At 42.0% G+C, this 25,574-nt stretch overlaps 1 protein-coding gene across 1 annotated transcript in view; it reads left to right on the forward strand.

Moving 5' to 3' along the window:
* Positions 1-270: 270 nt before the first annotated feature.
* Positions 271-25,574, forward strand: part of LOC134536431 (myrosinase 1-like) — a 96,777-nt gene continuing 71,473 nt past the window's right edge. The window contains exons 1-5 of the mRNA XM_063376146.1: positions 271-411; positions 1,444-1,577; positions 3,676-3,706; positions 5,512-5,634; positions 22,191-22,371. Coding sequence (XP_063232216.1) covers positions 271-411; positions 1,444-1,577; positions 3,676-3,706; positions 5,512-5,634; positions 22,191-22,371 — 610 coding nt within the window. The remainder of the gene's footprint in view (positions 412-1,443; positions 1,578-3,675; positions 3,707-5,511; positions 5,635-22,190; positions 22,372-25,574) is intronic.

Below are 25,574 nucleotides of genomic sequence, written 5' to 3' on the forward strand. Positions count from 1 at the left end.
GCGTCCTGAGTCGCTGCCTACACAACGCATGGAGGAAACCGCGAAGCCTCGGTAGAGAGGAGACTTGACGTATGCGGTCAGGCTTAGAACACCAGCGGCATTTTCAAAAATGTCTTGTAACGTGTGTACCTGCGTACACTTGCCAAGTATTGTACCCCTGACTTTTCACGGCATACCACCTGCAACACAGTGAGCTGGCCAGGCTTCCCCCGAATAGACGAGACTATTCTTCTTCCAGCTCGTCAGGGAAGCCTGCGAGTATAAAAGGGCATGCGCCCAGACCATCAATATGCAGAACAACTGGGACATCCAGCGGGCTGGCTGCTACGCTGCTCCGACACCGCTCGCCGGCCTACACCGTCAACCGCCGCGGAGTTGCAGCCGCCCGAGGACCGAGAAGACTTCCACTGGGTGAGACCTCTCCGAGTTGTAACCCAGGATATGGACAGTTCGTGTGGAAGCGTCGCTGGATTAAGCATAAAATCTTTCAGAACGAACATTAACTTAAAACGACGGTGCAGCCACAAGGGCAAAGAGGGCGTTCATTAGCAAACTCCATGAGGGCCGAGCGAGCGGAAGTATTGACACAATCACGACACTATCAGGACACTATCGCGACCAGATCGCGACACAGTATGAACTCTACCTCTACCGCCGGTAATGAAGAATCGTAGGCACAAGAATCAGTTAACAAGATAAAGAACTTGCGCTTTACTACGGGAATGCGGAGAGAGCTTCACATGGCACCGGGGGAAGAGTAACGAAAACCAACCTATAAACATTGACAGCGTCACACGACTAGTTGCGTGTATATAATTGTAACTTCTTGAATTCTTGTATTCTTATTCTGACTTCTTGTATTAAATATCTGAACTTATGTTAGGTGTAAAATTGAGTAATATTTAGATTAAGTATGTTCATTGTGACTTTGTATGTGGTATAGAGAGATAAAGAGAGATGCTTAGTATACGTTTAAAAAATTACATTAATAATAAATTAAAAAATTGATTGAGGCATTGCAACGCATGCCGGGCATTATCTAGTATTTATATATAACTTAACCTTCTGTAGCTGAAATAATTGTGTTTAGTTGCTGTGGCTCAACAGTTGTGTAGGGATTACAGTTGCATGTGTTACTGCCAATATAATATTGTATTATAATCATTCCAACTTTAATATAAAAATTCCTACACAAAAACATTCTGTTTTAGCTACAAAAGTTATAGTTAAATATCATAAAGACTTTCAGTAATATGAAGACGATATTAATAGACTTTCGGTTGCTGCTACCCTAAAAATTGATGATGTGGCTGTTCTGGAAACTTTCTTGCGCTCATTATTCTCAATGCAAGGTTATATTTGCTGGGTGTGTACCGCGCAATGAGCGAGTTAAGTTACGGGTTGGATGCCAGGTGAATGTTGCTAGTGGTCTTGTCCCCACAGTTCAACTTCTACCGCTTCTCCGTGTCCTGGCCGCGAGTGCTGCCCAAGGGCGACCTGTCCGTCATCAACCAGGACGGCCTCGACTACTACAACAACCTCATCAACGAGCTCGTCAACAACGACACGTTCCTATAGTGAGTTCTTCCTAGCACCTTCTTCGCCCTTTGTCATGTTCACAGGTGATGCAATCCTTTATTAATCATTATAACATTTAACGTTTCTTATTGGCTATCGCTCATTCTCGATACTAGTCTTAGGACGCGGTTATACGTAACACTGAACAACTTCAGGTGAACAAGTTTAAGTTAACATGTTTAAAAACGTGAAAGCGTAGAGTTACATTGCAGTTGGTATAAATTGTGTTCAATTGCAATGCTTAATGTCATCGAATGAATGTGTTGTGGATTCTATTTATTTGAGCAAGTGCACCTCATTTAGAGAATTACATTCAGCAACATTTTAAACACTAAAATGATTATTTGTTAATCAATGTTGCCGCAGTTGGTAAAATGTTACACCAACATGTGCCAAGAACATTCTCCAGGTTGCATTTTTCGCAATGATTTTTTATATTCTCAAAACTCAACAGCCAATCAGAGAAACTTATGTAGACGGGATGTCATTCTGAACTACTTTGTCAACCTGTTCAGGTTGATTGAGAAATGGCCTTGAACGAAACATGTCCAGACTGTGTGTAACCACACACAAAAGTTGAACATATTTACCTGAAGTAGTAGAGAGTCGCACGTAACCTCACCCTTTTTTATTTCTATGACTATACTGTATGTGCAAATTGTTACCAGCTATGTTTTCTGAGTGAGGAGTCATGAAGGTTCTGTTTTAAACAATGAATTCTGTTTCTATTTAAAACGCAAGGCATTGGTCGCAAGAGGAAAAAGGATGTGTTAAACGAATAACGTTCACTTGCCCAAACTAATCTACAGTTGGATTAATTACTTAAAACCACAGAGTTTAGTCTAATACCATCCGTAAATAGCCGGAAGCACACCGGCTTTGTGGCGAGATGTTACGAGGTCCAGCACCAGACAAGGCGCGGGTGTAAATTTGTACTACTTTAAAATATTTTCGAGATATCTCATATATTGGGATATGTAAGAAATTAATATCTTGTTGTTACCAATGGCTGCAGACCATTAAATATTTTTTTTTAAAGTGAGCTAGTATTTTATAACTTGTCAGTGATGTGTAATCATCTAACAGCTATAACGATCACATGCATGTGTTCTCATGTTGCAAAAATACTTATAATACGAAAACAGGATACGGAATTCAATATATATATATATATATATATTTAAAAATAATGCGGAGAGTGTTAAATGTAATAAGTTTGTGTTTTCAAATACATTTCTTGACGCAAATTACACGTAGTTTCCGCAACCTCCGTTAGAATTCGCTGCCGGAGCAGCTGCGTCAAATATAGAATCGTTTGATTAGCAGACAAAAAAGTTAAACTATACACACTAAAGAAACGGCTCAATAAAAGCAAAACAGACCTGATTTTCGACAAAGTAATTTTATAAAAATTCTGTCCAACTTGTACAAATTCACTAAACGGTTAGTACTATAAAGTATCCTTTTGGCTTTGTGAACTTTAGTATGCACCATTCACCCTGAAAGACAGCACTGAAGTTACATTATTTCATTTCATATGATATCCTTGCCATTCACGAAATTACTCCTATACCGAATGCCGTATACCGAGAGCTAAGATGTTAAACATGAATAGTAATATTTCCATTATTTCCATCGAGTCGTCTTGACATCGAGCCAACTCTACTGTCCGGACCAAACGTTCTGATAGCTGGCTGCGCGGGGGTGAAGGGGCAAGGCGGTGGAGGGGCAGGCGATGCGCGCGGGTCGGTACGTGTAGCGTTCAGCATGAAAACATTGCTACGTGACCAACTCGCAGCGCGTGTTATGAGACGTACGGAAATGGACGGACGTGGACGTGGACGCTGCCGACGGCCTCATAAAGTTATTCATAGTCGAGAAAGAGACATTATTGCTAAAGTAGTGAGCAATGACTTCAATGCCTTAAGGGGGAGGTTATCAATACATTGTTTATTTATAATATACCTTTATATTTTTGTTTGGAAATTGTATTTATTCTGTAGACATTGATACTTACGATTTTGCTATTGTGAATGATATTGTATCTTTCATAATTTTGTATAGTGGCATTTTATAGTCTAATTTTGCATTTTACAGTATTATGCATTTAACCAAAACCGGCGACCAGGTCAGTTTGATTTTTAAATTCCTGAGATTTATGTTTTATTGTTTCATGTAATTTAACGAGTTAATTACCCGTACAGGGTGATTTTATTTAATTTTCTTTCCACAGTATGGGGCGCTTTTACCAAGAGAGTATTATATTTTCATGTAATTGATTTTTTTAAAGTTTTACTTGTGACGAGGTATATTAAAAATACGTTTTTCCCCCTGCAGTAAACTTCATTTGCTAAATTTATTTGCGCGTAACATATTTATTTCATTACACATTCCTTGATACCGACTCATATCCCTATTTAACCTTGTTTTTCAGCTAACAACATATGGAGACAGATGATTATTGGATAAAATATCTGTCGAGGTGAAATTCAGACTACTGGTAACGTGTGCATTGCATTCATATGGGTTGATTACATTGCTGTTTTTGGGTTGTTAATATAAGTCACACCATCGGTTTTACATTTCTCGTTATATAGTGAAAAAATTATATGGACCTAAGGTGTCATGATAAGGACGAGTGAAACCCAAAGCGTTGTGGTCTGGGGAGCAATGAGAAAGCGATACACGCATATGTTTTTGTAAAAGAGACAACACGTCCGAGCCGTGCCGGGCCGTGCCGAATGTGCGCCGCGTGTGACCGGGCCGTGCCGACATTACGCGCCTACAGCACTAGGGAGTCCAACTACCACAACGTTTGGTCCGGACAGTATGTCTTGATCACTCGATTGATATAACTTCAAACATATATTGTGTTCAAGTTGATGCATTTGCTTGATTTCCTCTCGAGAAGTCGCTGGATCTATCCTGGGCTCCATTGAGATGGTGGCTATCGCCGAGCCGGGAGGTGGGGAGGGTTCATTATCATTAGTTTACCATGTGCACTCTTTTGGAAATGCAGGTGCAAGTCCCTTCATATGCACCTTCAACATAACCGATCCTCTAAAGGGCTGGTCAGTAACTTGGTCTACTGGTTAGCGTACGTAGTGAATTTTCGAATTAAACTTCTGGCATGGGTGTTTTTAATTATCTTTTATTCTCCTGGAAAAAGGTTTAGTGCGCAATTGTGCATTCTTACTTTTAAAAAAACCCGTAAACTGTAATTTTTCATCAAGAAAATTTTTATTAGAATCGTGGAAGAAATGAGAGTTAATTTTCTGTAGTAGGAACGTGGAAGACTTTGCCGTAATACAAGCATTTTTTCTCGAGTCATTTCGTTATTGTTAATCGTGACTAGCTGGCTGATGACTGGCTGCCCTTTGCTGGAATAACTGCGAGCCTAACACTCATTTTGAGTGCCTGGGTTCGAATCTCGGGCAGTACATAGATGTGTATGGTGATTTTATGGTTCAATTTAATTTGCAAAAACACTCCCGATTAGTTATACGACATGAAATCAGGTGCGTGAACGCATTAATATTCAGTGATCATGGACAACGACTGTTTTATTAGACATAAAAGCTTTGTCTATCAGCAACCACACTCTCCCTTGAAGGCGTACAAAGAGAACAGGATATGAGTTATTATCCTGCATCTACTGTTTGCACAAACTCATAAGGTCAGGTTAGAGCAACATATTTTTGCTTCGAAAAAAATTATTCATAAATTAGTCTCCACCAAATGTCATGTAAATTATCTTCATTTGTAAAGCAGATTTTCTTTTTCCAATGATTAGTTTCAACCAAGAATTAAGGTTTCGTTTACATGAAGAAAATATCAATATAATTGACTTAGCACTTTACAATGTGGTAAGATGTGTGTAAACGTTACTCTCTTAAAAAATATTCTAATTTCAGGTCATGTTATTTGTTTCAGTTTACAATGTATCACTGGGATCTTCCGCAACATCTTCAAGACCTCGGAGGCTTTGCTAACGATATTATTATTGATTATTTTGAAGATTATGCTAATTTGTTGTTTACGCACTACGGAGACAGAGTGAGTATTTTTCTTTCATATATAGTTATTTTGTATAAAAAAGTTTATATATATGAATGAACTAGCCATAGGAAATATTTCTACTTTACATATTTACGTGATTATGGTTTATTTTACACGCAATTCCCATAATTTCTCAACAGTTTTGCTTTTTTCGGCAAAAATATACACTGGAAATGACATTATCAAAAAATATATTATATACTCTACATTATAAAGAATCTGAACGTAGTCTTCCCAAACAAATATTCGAGTGATGACTGTTCATTGTTAGCTTTTCTGGAGCCTTACTTCTTTATATGAAATTATTACTACGATGAAGACTGAAGACATGTTTGTAGTGTGTTAATATAATCTTGTATATTAATTCGCAACTTTTTTATGACAAACGAGTGAACGAGATCTTAAACTATAATACTGTCATATTTTTTAATTGGAGAGATAATTTTAATAAATAATTTTTCATCACTTAAAAAATAATACCAGGAAAGTAAAAGCTGCAGTCACAGTTATTGTGTGTCCTTTCCTTGAATTCATCCTTAATGCGCCACTGCGTCTCTCCATTCGAAAACAAATCATATAGGTAACATTACTCCTTTAAAAACAATTTATAATTATCTATTTAAAATCTTTTAATACTCAATTTATTCTTAAATTAATCTCATAAATAACTCTCCTCTTGCACACACACCGGTTTTTTTTCTTATACTGTACCACCACCAAAACTGTCTTTGTCTCGTAAGAGTATCTCATGAATTACCAACATATTTTTGCAATGCTAGTCACCGCTGGGAAATAATATCCCCCCACCCTCCCATATAACATCACAGGGCACCAAAAATTTCAACTCGTTGCAATAATACTTTAGCCGAATAAAAAAATTAATAAATTATTATCTATGCAATGGCCAAATCTCTCTAGACCATTTAATTTTTTTATTTTTAGTGCCTCTTACTTTTAAATATATAAGAGCAAACAAATAGGACGTACAACACACCACATTCGTTTTCTTTTGAATAAAAGACTTGGTATTACCGCCTTATCAAAACACTTAATAAAATCAACACCTAAAACTGTGGAATTCTGTTTCGCACACTAGCCGAATACCATCTCCATGGGACTGGGTCAAATTATTTTTTCCTTCTGGTTCTGTAAACCAACAACCAGCATTGTGTTTCGTATTTAATTTCATTCAACTTCGATCCCTTTTTAAAATTATTTCTCTTTCTTTTCATCCAGATAGTTTTACTAACAAATTAAACTTTTTTTAATTTTTTATTATAATATCTAGTTGTACTTCTACAGCGTTATAGATGTTGCTTAACAGTTTATTTTCTTTAGAACAACTAGTTTATTAATAAATATATATGTTCAAAACAAGGTATGCTTGAACAATTATATTTAGCAAAAACTCTATGCAAATGGAGCGGCAACTATATTGTATTCTTTGGATCCCTCCAAAGATTTATTGTCTATGCTAGTAATAATTATTTCTATAATTTGAAGAATATGATATTATATAATCAGTAATATTTATTATTTATATAAAATGTAGAACATTACCACATAGTTAACCCTGGAGTAGTGAATTGTAGTTATTTTAGTAGTAAAAATTTACTTCTAATGTAAAATTTATACGGTCGTTGACTTAAAATAAGGGCAAATCAGTATACATTAGTTTAAAAATGAAAAAAAATTTAAATGTTGACTTTTTAGTAATGGTTCGTCTACGAATAAGGATAGATTAAGCAAAATTCTTGAAGGCTGACTATTCATTGGAGTTGTGATTTTAGCTATCCAATGAAACGATTATTAATGATATTAGTGTATAATCTGAAATAAGTCAATCTATTCATGTATCTTAACCAGGGCTATTCCTTACGGAATAAGCACAGAAGTATGTTAATGTATGTCCGGCGCCAGTATCCAGGGTCGTGGTGGTGGTGTCGAGCCACATCTTTGATTGTTACGTCGCGAAGGCCATATTTGAACTCAACATGACTTAAAATTCCTAAAAATTTCTCTTTTTAGGATTTCAAAAAACCTCAAAAACGTTTGCCTTAAAAAGAAAACAAATTCCATATTAAGGCTTAAGTATCCATTTATACAGCCTCCTATAAACCTATGACGTCATCATGGAATATGACGTCATCGTTGAATTTCCGTTACGGCCGCCATCTTGAACATCTTTATTTATTATCAGATTTTAACGACATGAAGTCCTTGGTTCAAACACGGTGAGAACAATAATTAAAAAAAAAAATCGATGGATCCTTCCTCCATGGAAGATGCCAGCAGACTCTCCTCCCACCACTAATGCCATGGTAAATATCGCCAGATGCTATGAAGTCGCATTAGCAATCTTGTTGTTGCCTGTTGGAGGCCACCATCTGGTTTTCGTCTACTATAGTGCGCTACCGTCATAATATTAAAAGTTTAACCAGCTAGAGGGCAGTAATAATTTATTTTTCATTACGATAAATTCAACCGAATTTAAATAATTATTTCTGAACTAATGATGGCAAGTTTTCAAATAATAACTGTTAAATAAAAAGTAAACAAACTCTTGTGGTCAAACTTTGTATCTTAAGGAATAAACACGTGATATGTGAAAGACAACATATATCAGCACATACCGCAAAAGCTAAACTGGGTTTATCGACACTAATAAATTATAAAAAGCATGGTTATTACGTAGTATACAGATAATGAATGCATCTCTTTTAACCTACTTACTAGAGCTTAAGTTACGCGATTAGAATATTACATGAAAACAAAAAAAAATATCTCTTACCTTTAAAATCTTCTAATATTGTTGCGCAGCTGCATGTTTCGCGCCACTCTTTTGTCACGCAGTAACGAACCAACCGAGGCTATACACTTTCTTTCTTCAATGTTGCCAACTGTAAGGAAATGGCACTATGAACTCTTAAGGGATGCGCACTCTTAGGTGCCTTTCACCTATTCCTCTTTTTTTTTCATAACTTAACTAAATCTAAGTGTATTTTGATTGGGAGGGGTCTGGGTTAGGGAAGACTCTAGGTGCGTCCCAGGCCGAAGCCTTTACGCCTATTCATGCTGCGTTTAAGCCATGCAGACAAGGGAGCATGCATCGTGTGCTTGTTCGGGGATTGGTCAGTCATGGCTGCAATTGGCACCATGACTAACTCCCCTTCTTAACTCTAGACTATAACTAGTTAAGTTGGGCCCAGGTAAAACTTCCATAGACAGAGGGAAAACCCTGGGCACTATCAAGCGGGATGCAATTGCATGCATTAATGACGAGCTGGTTGGCTACGGGAATAATAGGATGGTTCAGGAAGAAGAGTTGGTCAGAGTAGAAAGAGTCTACCAGGCAGGTGTTGGGTGCTTGGACAGTTGTGTCCGCTTGGGTGGTTTAATGGCACTGGTTTTTTGGGGGCGACTTAGTCGTTTCCCACCCAACTGCCAGCCAGCTGAGACTTAGAACTAAGTTGTATCCTAAATCTAAGTGACATGTGTTGTAGCGCATGTGTGGGCATTAAATGTTTTAATTACGTTAGTTGTCCGCGAGCTGAGACGTGGGCCTTACTCTGGAGGAACTAGAGCTTCAGGTCGCCTGTCGCCTGTCGCCTGCCAATGGCTGTCGGCACTTAGAGAAATTAGTTAGTCCGTCATTGCTTAACCCATTATCACAGCATCTACGCATCCAGAGCTATGAATAATTAATTTAAATAGTGTATCCGCAAATTGGTGCGTCAGGAAACACTCAGGAAGAGGATATAGCATCATGTCGCCTGTCGCCAGTATGGGAAGTCGGTCGGTTAGTGAAATTACCCAATTCCTTCATCGCGAGCCCTTTAGCCCCAATTTCTACGCTTTAGTATCTACGAGGTTGTGTGCACGTAACATTAACTATAAATGTGTGTAAGAGCTGCCAGCATACTTGTGTGAAGTGCACTATGATAATTGTGTAATTTGAAGCGCAGCCTGCCCTCGCTATGTTAAAGCATAGGGCAGAATTTTCTCGCCAGTACGCAACCGTTAGGTCGGGGTCTGGCTTTTTTGGTTACATAGTGAGAGTTTGCCTTGAGCCTTGGCCGAGGACGGACGCGTGAAGAGGAGCTCCACTACTGAAGCTGTGTGTAGCACTTTTCAGTGCTACCCAGTGAATTTATTGAAAGGTAGCCTGTGCACCCAGAGTGCGCAGGCGGTACAGGTGTTTACAAATAGAGTGAGCGCACTAATCGCCCGGGGAGTAGCTGCCCCTACAGCCTAGCCGCAAACCCGGACTAGTCCGGGTTTTGTTGGTCAGTGGGTGAGCAGTGCTGCTGCAGGATGCCTGACCACGAGTGTACCAATGCAGAGCATGAGCACATGAATGTGCCTCTGCCCAGTGAAGATGAGGCAGAGATGTCTAGTGACGACGGCTTCACTGTCGTCGCTAGCAAAAAAACGAAAACAGGGGAAACAAGCAGGATTCGCCCCCCTCTCACGAACCCGGCTTACAACAAGCAGGGCGCGCGCGCGCGTAAAACCCCGGCACGCCGGACTCACGACCCGGCGAGCCAGCCGGCCCCCAGCACGAGTGCAGGTTCGAGCCCTGCCTCAGCAGAACCAGCCCCTCAGGCACCCAAAAAGATGCAGGTTAAACCCCTGTTTGTTTTTGTCGACCAGGCACATAGCTACCCGGTCATAAAAGCTGCATTAGATGCAGCCCTGCTAGAAAAGTGGTCGTGCATAAGAAGAGGGCACGACCAACTAATGGTACACACCGCCACAGTAGCAGAGTACCACAGGGCAGTGAAGGCCCTAGAAGTGGCCCGAGTGCAGCACTCCGTGCTACTACAGCGGGACGAGATCCCGAATAAATTCGTTTTCTGCCGCGTCCACAGCAGCATGGACAAGGCTTTCATTCAGGGGGGAGTTCCAAAGAATGGGTCTCCCAGTACAAAATTTTTGGTTCCTGACCAATAGGCAGACCAGGCAACCAATAAATAAATTAGTGGTTGAACTCCCGAAGGCCATTAACACAGACAAGGTCTACGCCATCAAGTCCTTCGGTGGCCTCAACATCAGAGTTGAGGACTACAGGCACCCTAAGGGCCCACTACAATGTGGGAACTTTCAGCGATTTGGCCACTCTGGCAAAGGCTGCAGAGCCTCCCCTGTGTGTCGCTGGTGTAGCCAGGGCCACAAAACTGAGGTGTGCCCCCAGGGAGGGGACAAAAAACAGATGAAGTGCGCGCGCTGCGACGGCCCGCATTCTGCAAACTATAGAGGCTGCATGGCCTTTAAGAGAGAAAACTGGCGTCACCTCCCGCAGCAAGAAAGGAAGGAACGCGAGCTGCAATCTAAGCGCGCAATGCGCGACAATAGGAGAGCTGCAGCAGCAGCTCCAGTCCCCCCTCCCCCGCAACACGCGGGCCCCTCTGGGTGCCAGCCCCAGCCCCCCAGACAGGCGTGGAGAGCCCCCAGCTACCCCGCCCCGCAACAGTGCAATCAGTACACAGTTTTGGCCGACCGGTATGAAACTGAGTACCCAGTCGTTGCCAACCCGTGGAGGCCTAGAGGCCAGCCCCAAACACAAAGACCCCCGAAGAAAAACCTAACGGGGCACAAGAATGGCAAAGGGAGACAGCCCCCAGTGGAACAGCCGGCCCCGAGGCAGGAACAGCCCGCGACACGGCCCCCTCCCCCCCCCTCCTTCCAAGGCTCCAGAGCAGCCAATCACGCGGGCAGCGCCCGCAGCCACCGACATGCAGGTAGAGCAGGCACAAACAGTGCAGCCAACTGCTCCACTGCAGCCGAGCCCCGTAAAAAAGCCAGCCCCTGGCCCTAGTGAATTCCTGAAGGTTGTCCAGCAATCTAAAACCTTCGCCCAGGATCCGAACCTGGCCCAGGTCCTAGAGCCGATGTGCCAACTGATGGCCATCTGGTGCAACCCGGCCATGTCCCTTCAGGACAAAGTACAAGCCACCATGGGCTTCGTGACTACCCTAGCGGCCAGCTTCAATGGCCAACAATCGTAATTTAGGCCCTGTCGTTGACTCCAACCCCGACGACAATAGACTAAGCACCATCCTTTACTGGAACGCACGAGGAATTAAAAATAAAATAATAGAGTTTACAGACCACTTGATTAAAAACAATATTAAAATCGCGGCCATCAATGAAACTCATTTAAAACCAACCGATCGCCTCACGATATTAAACTATAATATATATAGGCACGAACGCGATACTAGAGGCGGTGGGGTTGCCTTAGTGGTCCACAGAAGCATACAGCACTCAGAATTTCAATTACCTGTATTTAATGAACTGGAAGCAGTAGCCATAAAGCTAAAAATAAATAATCAAAACATAATACTAATTTCTATGTATGCAAAACCGGGCAGGACACTGACAGAATTAGACTTAGATATCTTATATCAATCAGCTCCTTCGTTCCTAGCAGTTGGAGACATTAATGCTAAGCATAGCGACTGGAACTGCCGACGCAACACGGCCAATGGTTTCGTGTTGCGAAGGCACGAGTCAAGTAAAAATTACCAAATATATGCTCCCTCAGAGCCAACACATGATAGTGGAGCAATAAGGCAAACCCCCGACATATTAGACATAGTACTAAACAAGCGAGTTCACACGGGTTTCGAACTCAAAGTAGTTCACGAAATGTCATCTGATCACTTCCCAGTTCACTTAATACTTGATGACGCGGATACCGACATTAATCCGCCGAGAACAGTAAGAGACTATAAAAAAGCAGACTGGAGAGGTTTTCAGACCAGACTGATTGACAATCTACCTGCAGCCGATGCTGCCAACTTCGAAACTAAAGAAAATATAGATTCAGCAGTAATTGAACTTACAGAACAAATACAGCTTGCAATGAACTCGTGCATTCCAGAAAAGGAGGTTAATTTTAAGCAGGACGAACTGCCGGCGTATATTCGCAACTTAATTTCTCAGAAAAATAGACTAAGGCGCGAGTTTAGCAGGCGTCGACAACGAGATACCGAATGACGCATTAATGAACTACAAAGAGTAATTTCCGAGGAAATTACTCTGTGGAGGAGTAGCCAATGGGACGACAAAGTTTCGAAACTCCAGGTGCAAGATAATAGCACCTGGAATATGACAAAGCGGTTTCTCAACAAAATAGAAAAAATTCCTCCACTGCAGACCCCCACTGGTGTTGCCTTCACCCCGATAGATAAAGCTCAAGCATTCGCGAATACACTCGAACAAGCCTTCACCCCGAATCTCGAGCCATGCGACCCGCGATTTACTGCCGAAATATATAGGGAAATTAGATTAAAATTAAATGAACCCCTAACCACAGAGCCTTATTTAACTCAGTCGCAGGAAGTTAAACAAGCCATTAAGCGCATGAAACCTCGTAAGGCCCCTGGAAATGATGGCATCCAGGCCATTGTACTTAAGCAGCTGCCAGAAGAAATTATTGAGTATCTGGCAGCCCTAATAAATGCTATATTTCATTTACAATACTTCCCTTCGCAATGGAAAGAAGCGAACGTAATTGTTTTTCAAAAACCTGGTAAAGATAAAACGCTCCCACAAAACTATAGACCTATTAGTCTACTAAATATACTATCAAAGGTGGCTGAGTATATTATCCTTCAGAGACTCAACACCCACATTAAAAATAATAATGTACTACCCGATGAGCAATTTGGTTTCCGTAGCGAGCATTCCACAACACATCAACTAGTGCGAATGACTGAACAAATAGTTGATACATTCACTTGGAATCAATTCAGTATAGCAGCATTTATAGATGTAGAAAAAGCATTTGATAAAGTATTTCATGCAGGATTAATATATAAACTTTATCAAACAGGCTTTCCCGACTGTTATATAAATCTACTAGCCTCGTATTTAAGCGGTAGATCATTTAGAGTCACGACTGAAGGGGCTCAGTCAGACGTCAAGCAAATCAAAGCAGGAGTCCCGCAAGGCAGTATCCTAGGACCTGTATTATTCAATATTTTCATTTACGACATGCCTAGACCTGAACATAGATATGTCCAATTAGGACTCTATGCTGACGACACAGTTCTGTTTAGTAGGTCTAGGAACTTAAATTTGGCTGCCGAAATGTTGCAAACTGCATTAAATCTGTTTGAAAACTGGTGCACAAAATGGCGAATTAAAGTAAACCCGACAAAGTCAGAAGCCATAAGTGTTCACGCGCAAACATCTACCGGACTTAGAAAACAGACCACGCCTCACACTCTTTGACGCAATAATACCACATAAAAACGTAGTTAAATATCTAGGAGTACACATGGATAGAAAACTCATATGGCGTGATCACATAGAATCCAAAAGAAAGGCAGCTTTCGCAAGACTCATGACACTCTATCCAGTCATGAGCAGACGACTCGGGAGCTCTGTTAAAAATGTCTTAATAATATATAACGCGCTCATTAAGCCCATCATAACATATGCAGCACCAGTGTGGGCAACTGCGGCTGAGAGCCATTTAAAAAAGTTGCAGCGAATACAGAACAAGAGCATTCGTATCGCGACAGATGCGCCTGTGTACTGCCCCGTCAGGGCTATGCACAGGGAGCTTAAACTCGAACTCTTGAAAGACTATTATGTCAGGACTGCACAGAAATTCTATGATAAAAGTCACCTGAGCGCAAATATGTATATTTCCTCTCTCGGAGATCGCGACCCTGAATTTTATCGCAAATACAAAATGCCTATCTCAATCCTGGCGCACAGGCCGCCCTAGCTGCTCTGTGATTGGCAGGCCCGCTGGCCAATCACGTCGCGCACAGGCTCACGCGCACGGAACCCAGCCCTGTCTGCACGGAAAAATTTCCTACGCGAGTAACACTTATTATTTAATTTATAAATACTAAATAACCAAACAGGCTGCATATATAACATCACTTAATAAAAATTAAATACGAATGCTCCTTCACCATTCGCCTTAAACCCATACGCCGACAGTTCTTCCACTATAACTAGTGAATAGACGTAAGTATAATAATATTAGCCTATATTATGTTACAATATATATATGTATTGTGTTACATAATATAGGTTTAAAAAAAACTAGTTTTAGTTATGCTTAGTAACACATTTACAGTTAATACTACACGCACACAACTTCGTAGATAATTAAAGCGTAGAAAGTTGGGGCCTCAGGGCTTGCGATGAAGGAATTGGGTAGTTTCCCTAACAGACCGACTGCCCTACTTGCGACAGGCAATATGGGCTGTACCCTCTTCCTGAGTGTTCCTTGTTGCACCAACTCGCGGATACACTATTTAAATTAATTACTCGTAGCTCTGGATGCGTAGATGCTGGGATAGTGGGTTAAGCAATGACGGACGAACTAATTTCTCTAAGTGCCGACAGCCATTGGCAGGCGACAGGCGACCTGAAGCTATAGTTTCTCCGGAGTAAAGCCCTTGTCTCAGCTCGCGGATAATTAACGTAAATACAACATTTAACGCCCACACATTCGTTACACCATACGTTAAGGCATGTTAGCCCGCGCAACATGCATTCCCTAAATTAGTCTAGTTTGTAGGATGTTTAATTTTTTCTCTTCTAGTTATAGGTGCTGCTGTCTGGAGCGGATGTGAGTGGTTCGTGTTACCCTCACCGCCAGGGGCGCCTTCGTCCCTGGCCAGCGAATTCCAGTCCTGGAAAAAAAATCAAACATCAAGGCGGACACCGAGTCCAAGTGCCCAACCCCCGCATGGTAGACTCTTTCTACTCTGGCCAACTCTTCATCCAGACCATCCTCTGTCTCCTGTACTTTCCTACACTAATGCATGCAAACTTGCATCCCGCATGAAAGTGCCCAGGGTTTTCCCTGTGTCTATGCAGGTTTTACCTGGGCCCAACTTAACTAGTAGCTTAGACTAGAGTTAAGAGTGAGGGGAGTTAGTCATGGCAACAATCGCTGCCATGGCTGGCCAATCCCCTCCTAGCACACGATGCATGTGACCCTCTCCCTGCATGGCTAATCCCAGCATGACTAAGGCGTGATAGGCTTCGGCCTGAGACGCACTTAGGTCCCTCCCTAACCCGGACCCCTCCTAAACACACTTAGTTTTTAGTTAGGTTAGGAAAAAAAAAATCGTTACATAGTGAAATATGTTCTGTTTGTGTATGTTTAGTAAGTACGGTGTTCTAATTTTCTTTTAGTTTAGGTGCTACTGGAGGCGGAGTGGGTGGCCCGGTGTGGCCAGCCACCACCAGGGGCGCTCGCGTCCCTGGTCAGAAGATCCAGAACTGCAGAACAACAAACAATGTGGACATTTAAGTCCAAGCGCCCAAACCCCGCATGGTAGACTCTTTCTGCTCTGACCAACTCTTCTTCCTGAACCATCCTTCTATCTCCCGTATTGAACCTGCCTGAAATTAATGCATGAAATTTGGCATCCCGCATGAAAGTGCCCAGGGTTTTCCCTGTGTCTATGCAGGTTTTACCTGGGCCCAACTTATCTAGTAGTTTAGTCTAGAGTTAAGAGTGAGGGGAGTTTGTCATGGCGCCAATCGTTGCCATGGCTGGCCAATCCCCTCCTAGCACACGATGCATGCGACCCTCTCCCTGCATGGCTAATCCCAGCATGACTAAGGCGTATAGGCTTCGTCCTGAGACGCACTTAGGTCCCACCCTAACCCGCACCCTTCCCAAATACACTTAGTTTTAGTTAGGTTAGGAAAAAAAATCGTTAAGCTGTGGCGAGCATGGCCAGGTGGCCGGGTGGCCGCGTGGCCGCGTAGGCGCGCTGTAAATTGGCCGTAGGGTCCGGCCAATGACAGGGCACTACGGTGGTCGGTGCGCGAGTACCATTTTCGGTCGCTTAAACTTAATTATTTCATCTGGGTCATATTGTCCAAGGGATGAAACAAGTGGGTTTTGGTTTGTTGCACATTTATCATAAAATGTTTATGTAGTTCGGATGTAGAAATCGTGTAATGGCTCCATGTCCGTTTCCCTATGGAGAGCCTCGACTGGGCAGTATCTGGGGGCGTCTGTGGCGATACGAATGCATCTGTTTTGTATTCGCTGCAATTTTAGTAGATGTGAGTTTGATGCTGTAGCCCACACGGGGGCTGCATATGTAATTATGGGTCGAATGAGGGCAGTATACAGGGCCAGACCGTTGTACATAGTGCCTCCCAGGTGCCTACTCATTATTGGGTAGAGTGAGCTCATTCTACCATAGGCTTGGCCGCGCTTGGCTTATATGTGGTTTCTCCATAGTAGTTTGCGGTCCAGAATGACTCCTAGGTATTTAGCGGTGTCCTTGTGCGGTATATTTTCGCCAAACAAGGTAAGCTGTGGCCTGTTGTTTGGTTGCGGCAGATTTTTTCGAGTAAATACTACTACCTCGGACTTGGTGGTGTTAATTTTTGTGCGCCATTTTGTGCACCACTGTTGCATCGTATCTAGCGCGGTTTGCAGTCTAGTCGTAGCTAGGCGCTGATTATGTGATCTGCTATACAGAACCGTGTCGTCTGCATAGCAGCCTATCTTCACGAGGCAGTGCTCTGGCTTGGGAATATCACATATACATTAAATAAGACAGGGCCTAAAATGCTGCCTTGTGGTACGCCAGCATTTATGTGCTTAAGTGTGGATTAAGTGCCTTCCGCGGTGACTCTAAATGTTCTGTTGGCCAGGTATGATGCTACTAATTTTACATAACAATCAGGGAAACCTGATTCGTACAATTTGTATATTAAGCCTGCGTGAAAGACTCTGTCGAATGCTTTTTCGACATCTAGGAATGTAGCAAATACATAATCATCGACATTGTATGCGCTAGTTATTTCCTCTGTTAGGCGAACTAGTGGTTGTATTGTAGAGTGTGCTGCGCGAAAACCAAACTGCTCGTTGGGCAGAATGTTGTGTTCACGTGTGTATATTTAACCTGTGTAATATAATACGTTCGGCTACTTTTGACAGCGTGCTTAATAGACTTATTGGTCTGTAATTTTTCGGGAGGGATTTGTCTTTCCCTGGTTTATGAAAGACTATGACATTTGCCTCCTTCCATTGCGTAGGGAAGTGCTGTAATGCTAAAATTGCATTAATACACGCGGCTAAGTATTCCAGTGTTTCGTCTGGGAGTTGTTTTAAAACAATAGCTTGAATGCTATCGTTTCCGGGGGCTTTTCTGGGTTTCATTCACTTTATGACCCTTTTAATTTCTTGTGCGAAGGTGGGAGCCGGTTCCACTATCACTGGTTGTTGTAATTTAGTGCGTAGTTCCCTGTATATTAGGGCAGTGAATTGCCTATCGCAAGGCTGGTTGTGCGAATGGAATGCAGTTTCCAGTGTTTTTACAAAGGCTTCTGCCTTGTCCGCTGGTTTGAAAGCTATTCCTGTGTCATTTTGGAGGGGAGGAATTTTCTGTGATTTATTTAGTATGCGTTTCGTCATAGTCCAGGCACTATTGTCCTGGATTATAGGTTTAGAAATTTTGGTTTTCCCATTTGTGGTCGCGCCAGAGGGCTATTTCTTCGGATAACACCGTCTGTAATTATTTATTCGGTGCTTGGTTTCGGCCTGCCTGTGTCTTGTGTACCGTCTACGTAGGCAGATTTTTTGTGCTATTAATTGTGAGATGTATGCTGGCAGCTCATCATGCTCTAACTTAATCTCCTTTACTGGTATGCACGCAGTTATCCCGTCCTGTATTTTTGTTGTGAGGTCAGCTATCGCTGCCTCCAATTCGTTGCCTGTAGTGATGTAAAGCTCTGTCACATCAGGTAAGGCATGTATTAAGTGATTTTGGAAGCCCCTCCAATCAGCGCGGCGGTAGTCTTTAATTTTGCGGGGCGTGGTGGTTTCTGTGTTCGCATTGGCAAATATAATGTGAACTGGAAAGTGGTCTGAGGACATTTCATGTACCACTTCAAGCTCGAAGCCTGTGTTAAAACGCTTGTTAATGACTATGTCCAGAATGTCAGGAAAACAATTTAAACGGCCTGTGTAGTGAGTAGGCTCTGAGGGAGCATGCACATGATAATTTCTGTTGAGTTGATGCGTATAGAGCAGTCTACCGTTCGTTGTAGTGCGCCTGCAGTTCCACTCTATATGCTTAGCATTTATGTCCCCGACAGCCAGGAAACACGGTATAAAGCCTCCAGGTCTGCCACTGTGAGTGATCGGCCTGGCTTAGCATATATGGATATTAGCTTTACTTGTTGCCTATTAATAACCAGGTCAATGCCTACAGCTTCTAAATTAGGGAACTGTGGGAGCTGACTCTGTATGTTGAATGCGCCTATGTACAGCTAAAGCAACGCCTCCTCGCCCGGCGCCATTATCCCTATCATGCCTATGTATGACATAATTTAGTACAGTGAATCGGTCTGCCTGATGCAAAAATGTTTCATTAATTGCCGCGATATCAATTTTATAGTTATTTAGGTGATAAGTAAAATCTGATATTTTATTTTTAATTCAACGTGCATTCCAGTAAAGGATTTTGTATAGACTATTATGGCCGGCCGATTGTGTTTGTTTCGGACCGGAATTATGTGCTGCCATTGAGGCGAGCATTGAGTAGCTTTACGAAGCCCATTGTGGCCTGTATTTTTTCTGACAGCTCCGTTTGCGGGTTGCACCATATGGTCATGAGTTGGCACATTGGCATGATGGTCGTGGCCAGGTTAGGGTCTGACTTGAGGTCTCAGATTTCTCCAAGACCTGTAGGAAGTCCTCTAGCACTGGTTGTTTCTTTGGTGCGGGCGCGGGGGTGGGCTGGGGCGCCGATAACTGCCCAGGGGTGGCATCAACTGCCATTGCGTTCGCAGGTGCAGGTGAGGCCTTCTGCGGCTGAGCAGGGGGGGCCTGTGGCTGCGGTGTGGGAGGCGCAGGTGTGTCGCGTGGCTGGCGGGAAGCGCACTTGCCATTCTTGTGGCTGCTCGTGTTATTTTTGAGGTGTGGTTTGGGCTGGCCCTGGTGCTGTCGGCGTAGCTGATAGTCGTTGGCATAGACTGGCCAGTCAGTCTCGTGGTAGGCCGGCTCCTGCGCGAGGGGCGCAAACCTGTTCTGCGCGGCTTGGGGAAGGTATTGCCCCGGCTAGGGGGCGCTGGGGGGCCCCAGGCACGGTGCCTGGGTGGTCCCGGTGGGCCTGAGTACTGGCGCGGGTTGCCAGGTTGCTGGCCTGAGGGGGCCTTGTGGTTGGGGCGGTGCTTGCGCTGCCGCTGCAGCACGCCGATTTGTGCGCATGTCATATTTTGACTGGCGCTCTCGTTCGCGTCGTGTTTGCGGTGGCAAATGGCGGCGTGACTCGGCCTTGTATACCGAACAGCCCCGATAGTTGGCTGCATGCTTCCTTTTACAATTGGCGCAGCGAACATTCTCGTGGTTGCCTCCATGCGGGCAGTCGGGGGCACGGTGCGGACCGCTGCACCAGCGGCAGACGGGCTTTGAGTTGCAGCCCCTACCCACGTGGGTGAAACGCTGGCAGTTGCTGCACTGGTTTGGTCCTTCCGGGTGGCGGTGCCTCTCCACTCTAATGCTCATGCCCGCGAATTCTCGGATGGCGAGAATGTTGTCGCTGTCGCAAGTCTGAGGTCTTGTCGCATTTCTGGCGTGTGTGCCTGTTCTCTAGGAACCAGAACGATTGCACTGGCAGCCGCATGTCCTGGAAGGTGTCAGAGATAGATTCGTCTGGGGTCTCCCTGTGGAAGCCCCTGAAAACGATCATGTTTGGAATTTCATCCTTCTGCAGAAGGAAAGAAAACTGGGCACCGATGGCCTTAAGGGCCCTGATCGCCATCTGCTATTCGGGCACGCTCGCTGTCTGGATTTGGAGCTGGTCACAACCGCGGTTGTACACCGTGAATTTGTCCTGAAGGGACTCCTTCAGGGCGCGGTAGATTGCTGGGTTATTGTGGGTGGCATCCACAATTGCATACAGTGGCTTGATCTGGTGCCGGCCGGGTTTGGTCGCTGCCTCTGCGGGTTGGTTGGTCGCTGCCGCGGGCGCAGAGGGCGGAGGGCCCTCGTCCTGGCCGTCCATCGCTTCGTGATTGCGCTCAAGGCGCTTGTCGGGCACTGTCTGCCATTCAGCGTCGCCAGTGTCTCTCGGTTGCGGTGCTGACGTTGTTGCGTCCATGTTGTCAGTTGTCAGTGACAGCCTAACTACACTCGCCTCACCCACTGACCGCTTCCCTGGGACTTAGTTAGCCAGGGTCGAGGCTAGGCCAAAGGGTGCTGCACCCTGGGTTTAAGCAGTGCTGCTGGTTGCTGTATTGTCGTAAGTCAGCAGTACAACTGTTACCCCTGCGCACTTAGAAGCGCACAGGTGAGCTTCGGCGGGCTGTGCAGCACTAATAAGTGCTAGCACAGCTTTGTGGCTCTCTGCAACTCTTCAATCCACGTTGTGGCTTGAAGGTCTCGTAGAGCAGCTCCTCGGGACGTCCTCTCTCCTCGGTAGCCGGGCGCCAAATCTTTCTCCTATTCCTCCTTAGTAGAACAATGGTTTATTGTGGAACGTACAACTTACAAAAATGCATGCTATCAGGCTGTCCTCAACTACCAACTGATGGTAAACTCCATCCAGATCAGACTGAAGCTAACTGACCAAATGAATACGCTTCTACATCTTCAGATAAACTCGACTGACATTTCATCTTATTCAGCCCTTCTTTCGACAGTCTGAGCCCCGACGAAGACTACATGTCGACTCCTCTCAAACGAATGAGCCCCATTTAATGAGTCATACTATCCTAAAACTCTAAGGCGCGCCTTTCCAGAACTCTCCATTGCTGCCTAAAGAACCACTATCCAGGCTGGCCCACTCGCACTCCGGCCTCGGTGCCTGACTGCACTGGAGGGTGCTAGTGTTCTGCCTACAGAGGTGCACTAGTCCAGACCTGAGAGTCAAGAACTAGCCCAACCGCGGCTAATGCGCGTTCACATGCCCTGGTTCCTGGTTTCAACACATGCCTAGCGAACCAGCAGACCCACCCAGTTTCAAAATGATGCATGCCTTAAACAATAAAATTTAATGACACAGAAAAATATACAAATTCATAAATATCGATTTTATCTGGCCTATAATGAGTTTGTGGCCTATATAATCATCAATATAAATCTAGCATCGTTATTATGTGGTCTATATAATAATAAGTGTATACCTAATATATCATCGTATAAGGTCTATACAATCATCAATGTATAGTTTATCATCATGCGTATGGTGTCTATATTATCATTGTGTATGCTGTATCATCACGAGTATGTGGTCGATATCATCATCTGTAAGATTTTTAAATGGTTCATACAATGGAGAATTTTGATTTAATACAAGTTTTGGAGATATGCCATTGCAATTTTGCATTGTTTGTAATGAACAAATATTTTCCCATTACAGCAGAGCAAAACTGCACGGCATATGTCCCAGAAATTGTATTAAATCATAATCTGAGTATAGTCTAGCATCACGAGAATGTGTTCTACATCGTCATCCGTGTTTGGTCTTGCATCATGAGTATGCGGTCTACATCATCATGTTGAGTATGTGGTCCATATAATGATCTGGGAATGGGTGTTGCAGGTGAAGTGGTGGATAAAATTCAACGAGCTCCTGTCGTTTGTGAATGGGTACTCGTCGACCAAGTTCGCGCCGGCCGTGAACGCGCCGGGCGTGGGGCTCTACCTGGTGGGGCACAACGTGCTCAAGGCGCACGCACGTGTGTACCACCTGTACGACGACCACTTCCGCAGCCAGCAGCGAGGTAATCCAAGCTCATAGTGCATGAGATTGGTCACTGCATTCAGCGCATGGCTCTAGCATTGGCTTGCAATTGGTCAATGGCTAGACGTAGCATCTAGGTGACAGTGAGCTTATAAGTAGGGGCCGGAAAAATTCGCGGTTTTGATGGCCGTCAGGATAGACTGAACATTCCCGTGTACACTTGGGCAAATAACGAAAGTTCATTGGCTGCTGACTTGTAAGTCGTCTCAGCTGGTTTGTCTGTGATTCGATCCTTCTTTGGTTGAGGTTTTATTATTGGTTGAGAATCGTCCTGTTGAACAGTAAGCCAATAGCAAAATCATTATAAAGGTATATGTATTTGAATTCAAGCCTATCGCCGAATGAATCCGCGAATTTTTCCAGTCCCTACTTATAAGAGGCCGTAACAAAGAATTACTTGATACTTAATATCACACACACTCATTACATTCAAAAATTATCTTCAAAGATCAATAAGATTTATTTTTTTTCAGCTGCATCCGTCATGATGCGTGTTTTTTTTTTAAATATTCATTTAAATAAGGCGTTCAATTATGATGCCATAAATATTTCACTGAGAAGCTTAAATAGTTTGTCAGTCACATCATTAGTTTATTTGGGGCGGCCAAATTCAATTCTAATAAAACTCCTAGTTATGTTACGAGAGACACAAACAGACATGTTTTAATTAAATATGAATATTTATAACTGAAATAACTGAGGTATTTTGGACGTGAACGGAAAGAGAGATGGTTTTATTTCATGCCCATGTTTATTGCATGCCTTTCCTATCAAATGTTCAAATGTTCGAATGTTCGGCCGCGTGCTTCAGAACGAGTGAATTGCATTGCTTGTTGCGTGTGCTCAAAGCCACCAGGAGTAGCTGTAGGGAGAGCCAGTCCCCGTGGACTAATGCGACTGGCAATGGCGTGTTGCAGAGCTCGCGTCGAAGCAGGCGGCCTCACATCTGGAAAGTAATTGTACCAATGGTTTTATTCTTATTCTCAGTCATGAAAAGTGTCAAATTCCAAAGAATTGCTAATGACATTACCATTTCTTTTGTCTCTTGTGACATCCCTGGAAATTTTAGTACAGAATATTTATACAATAAGAATAAGAAAGTTGTTACAAATTTTTAACTGAGATACTTTTAAAAAGTTGAATGGAAGTTTGTCATAGAAATCAAGTAACAAATATGGAAATGCACGATGTTAAATTTTCTAATGTGTCCATCTGAAACATGTTTAAGATATATAAAGACTTTTAAAAATAAACTAACCATGAAATTTATATTTATTACTTATTGCATTATTTTATGAGACCTACTCTTAGTGTTATCTCTTAGTGGTATGATGAAAACTATTAACTGTCCACAACCATTTTCATACTTCAAGGAAGCGATAATATGAACTAAAGTTTTATTTGCTAACTCCAAGGAGTTAAATATATGTTTCATTTTTATTCGTCGTTAGCTTGTAAAGTCAAGCATAAACAATGTAAAAGACCAAAAACGCTTGTTGCTTACTCTAAATCTATTGTTTTATTAATAAAAAGTAATCCCTTTCGGCATAGCCTACAGGCCTAGGTATATTTCGAAGTACCAATTTTTGTTCTGGAAATATTTTAGAAAGTTCTGTAAAATTCTGGAACATTTTAAGAACGTAATGTACAAACTTATTTATGTTCTCCAATATTACAAAATTTTAGATAAAATATTTGCCCATTTTCTATGCAGTGAAAATATTACGAATATTTTTAACTCAAGTAACCATCATTGAAAAGTTTTAAACGCAGTAATGAATAGGTTAGAATTTAATATTTTATGCTAACTAAGGTAATTATTTTTTTGACATTAAAAAAATATTTTATATTCCTTGAACAAATAACGCGATCGTTAAAAAAATATGCGTTGCACGAAGGTTTACGATAATATTAAGTTTGTTCAAAATAAATTAAAACCAACCTGATACTAAAAGAATTTTGATTTTTTTTTTTTAGTTTCAACCCATGTTTTTACGGTAATAATTGGTTTCATCAAAAATTGTTTTAGCCAAAGTTTTAAATAGAGCTTAGGATTGATACAAAAATTATGTCGGATATTATATTATATCTATTAAATTAAATAATGAAAATGTTTAACTTTAAAACCTTGTTATTTCCACCACTGGCAGTAATGGTTAGGTAAACTAATATTTATTTTAACACTAGTTTTAGTCAATATTTATACGGTTAAACAAAAATAGATTGAATTCAATAACTTATCGGGAAGGCATGTTTTTTTTTTCTCATTCAAAACCCAGGGTTTTTTCAACCAATTGCAATAATGTTTTATTATTTAAAACACTTTCAGACAAAACTTTAGATAAAAATATAAGATTTACAAACAAAATTGACGGTTTTATTAGTGTGCCTACTATGTTCTATGGTTTTCGTTTGATATTTAACCCTTTTGATTCCACCCCTTGCAGTCATTGTAGGTCGTATTAGAAATTATTTCTGATAAAGGCTGTAGGTAATAATGAAAGGTTTTGCATTAAACTAGACATAATTTGATAGTGTATATAGTACGGAAATTATAAATTTTAAAAAGTTCTAATGTTTCATTTCAACCCCTTGCAGCAATAATGGCTTATTGTATCGTATATTGTTTCAAACAAAAGTTTTAGATGAAAATTATATGATTTAAAAAAAATTTGAATGGATTCGATTGTGTCCTTACTAAGAGAGTTATACATTTTTTTCACTTCCAGCCCTTGTTTTTTTCACCTCTTGTAGTTATGGTTGGTCGTATGAAAAATTATTTCAGAGGAAAGTTTTAAGTAATATTTATACGGTTTACAAACCGTTTGAACGTATTTTAGAGTGTGTATGTTAAGGAAGCTAAAACATTTTTTGTGATTTTCAACTATTTAATTTTCTACACCTTGCAGTAATGGTTGGTCATTAAAAAAATTAATTTCAGACAAAATCTTTATTTAATACTTTTAGGTCTTAAAAAAAAAGTAATGTATTTAATAGTGTAAAAGTACGGATTATATAAATTTAATATTTATTTACACCCATATTTTCAACCCCTTGCAGCAATGGTTAGTGATATAAAAAATGTATAAGACAATATTTTTAGATAAAAATTATGTTTTACAAACAAATCGAACGGATTTGATAGTGTACCTACTAAGGAAGTTATAATTTTTTTTTGTCCTC

Source organism: Bacillus rossius, chromosome 11 (assembly GCF_032445375.1).
Source record: "Bacillus rossius redtenbacheri isolate Brsri chromosome 11, Brsri_v3, whole genome shotgun sequence".
Classification (NCBI taxonomy): Eukaryota; Metazoa; Arthropoda; class Insecta; order Phasmatodea; family Bacillidae; genus Bacillus; species Bacillus rossius.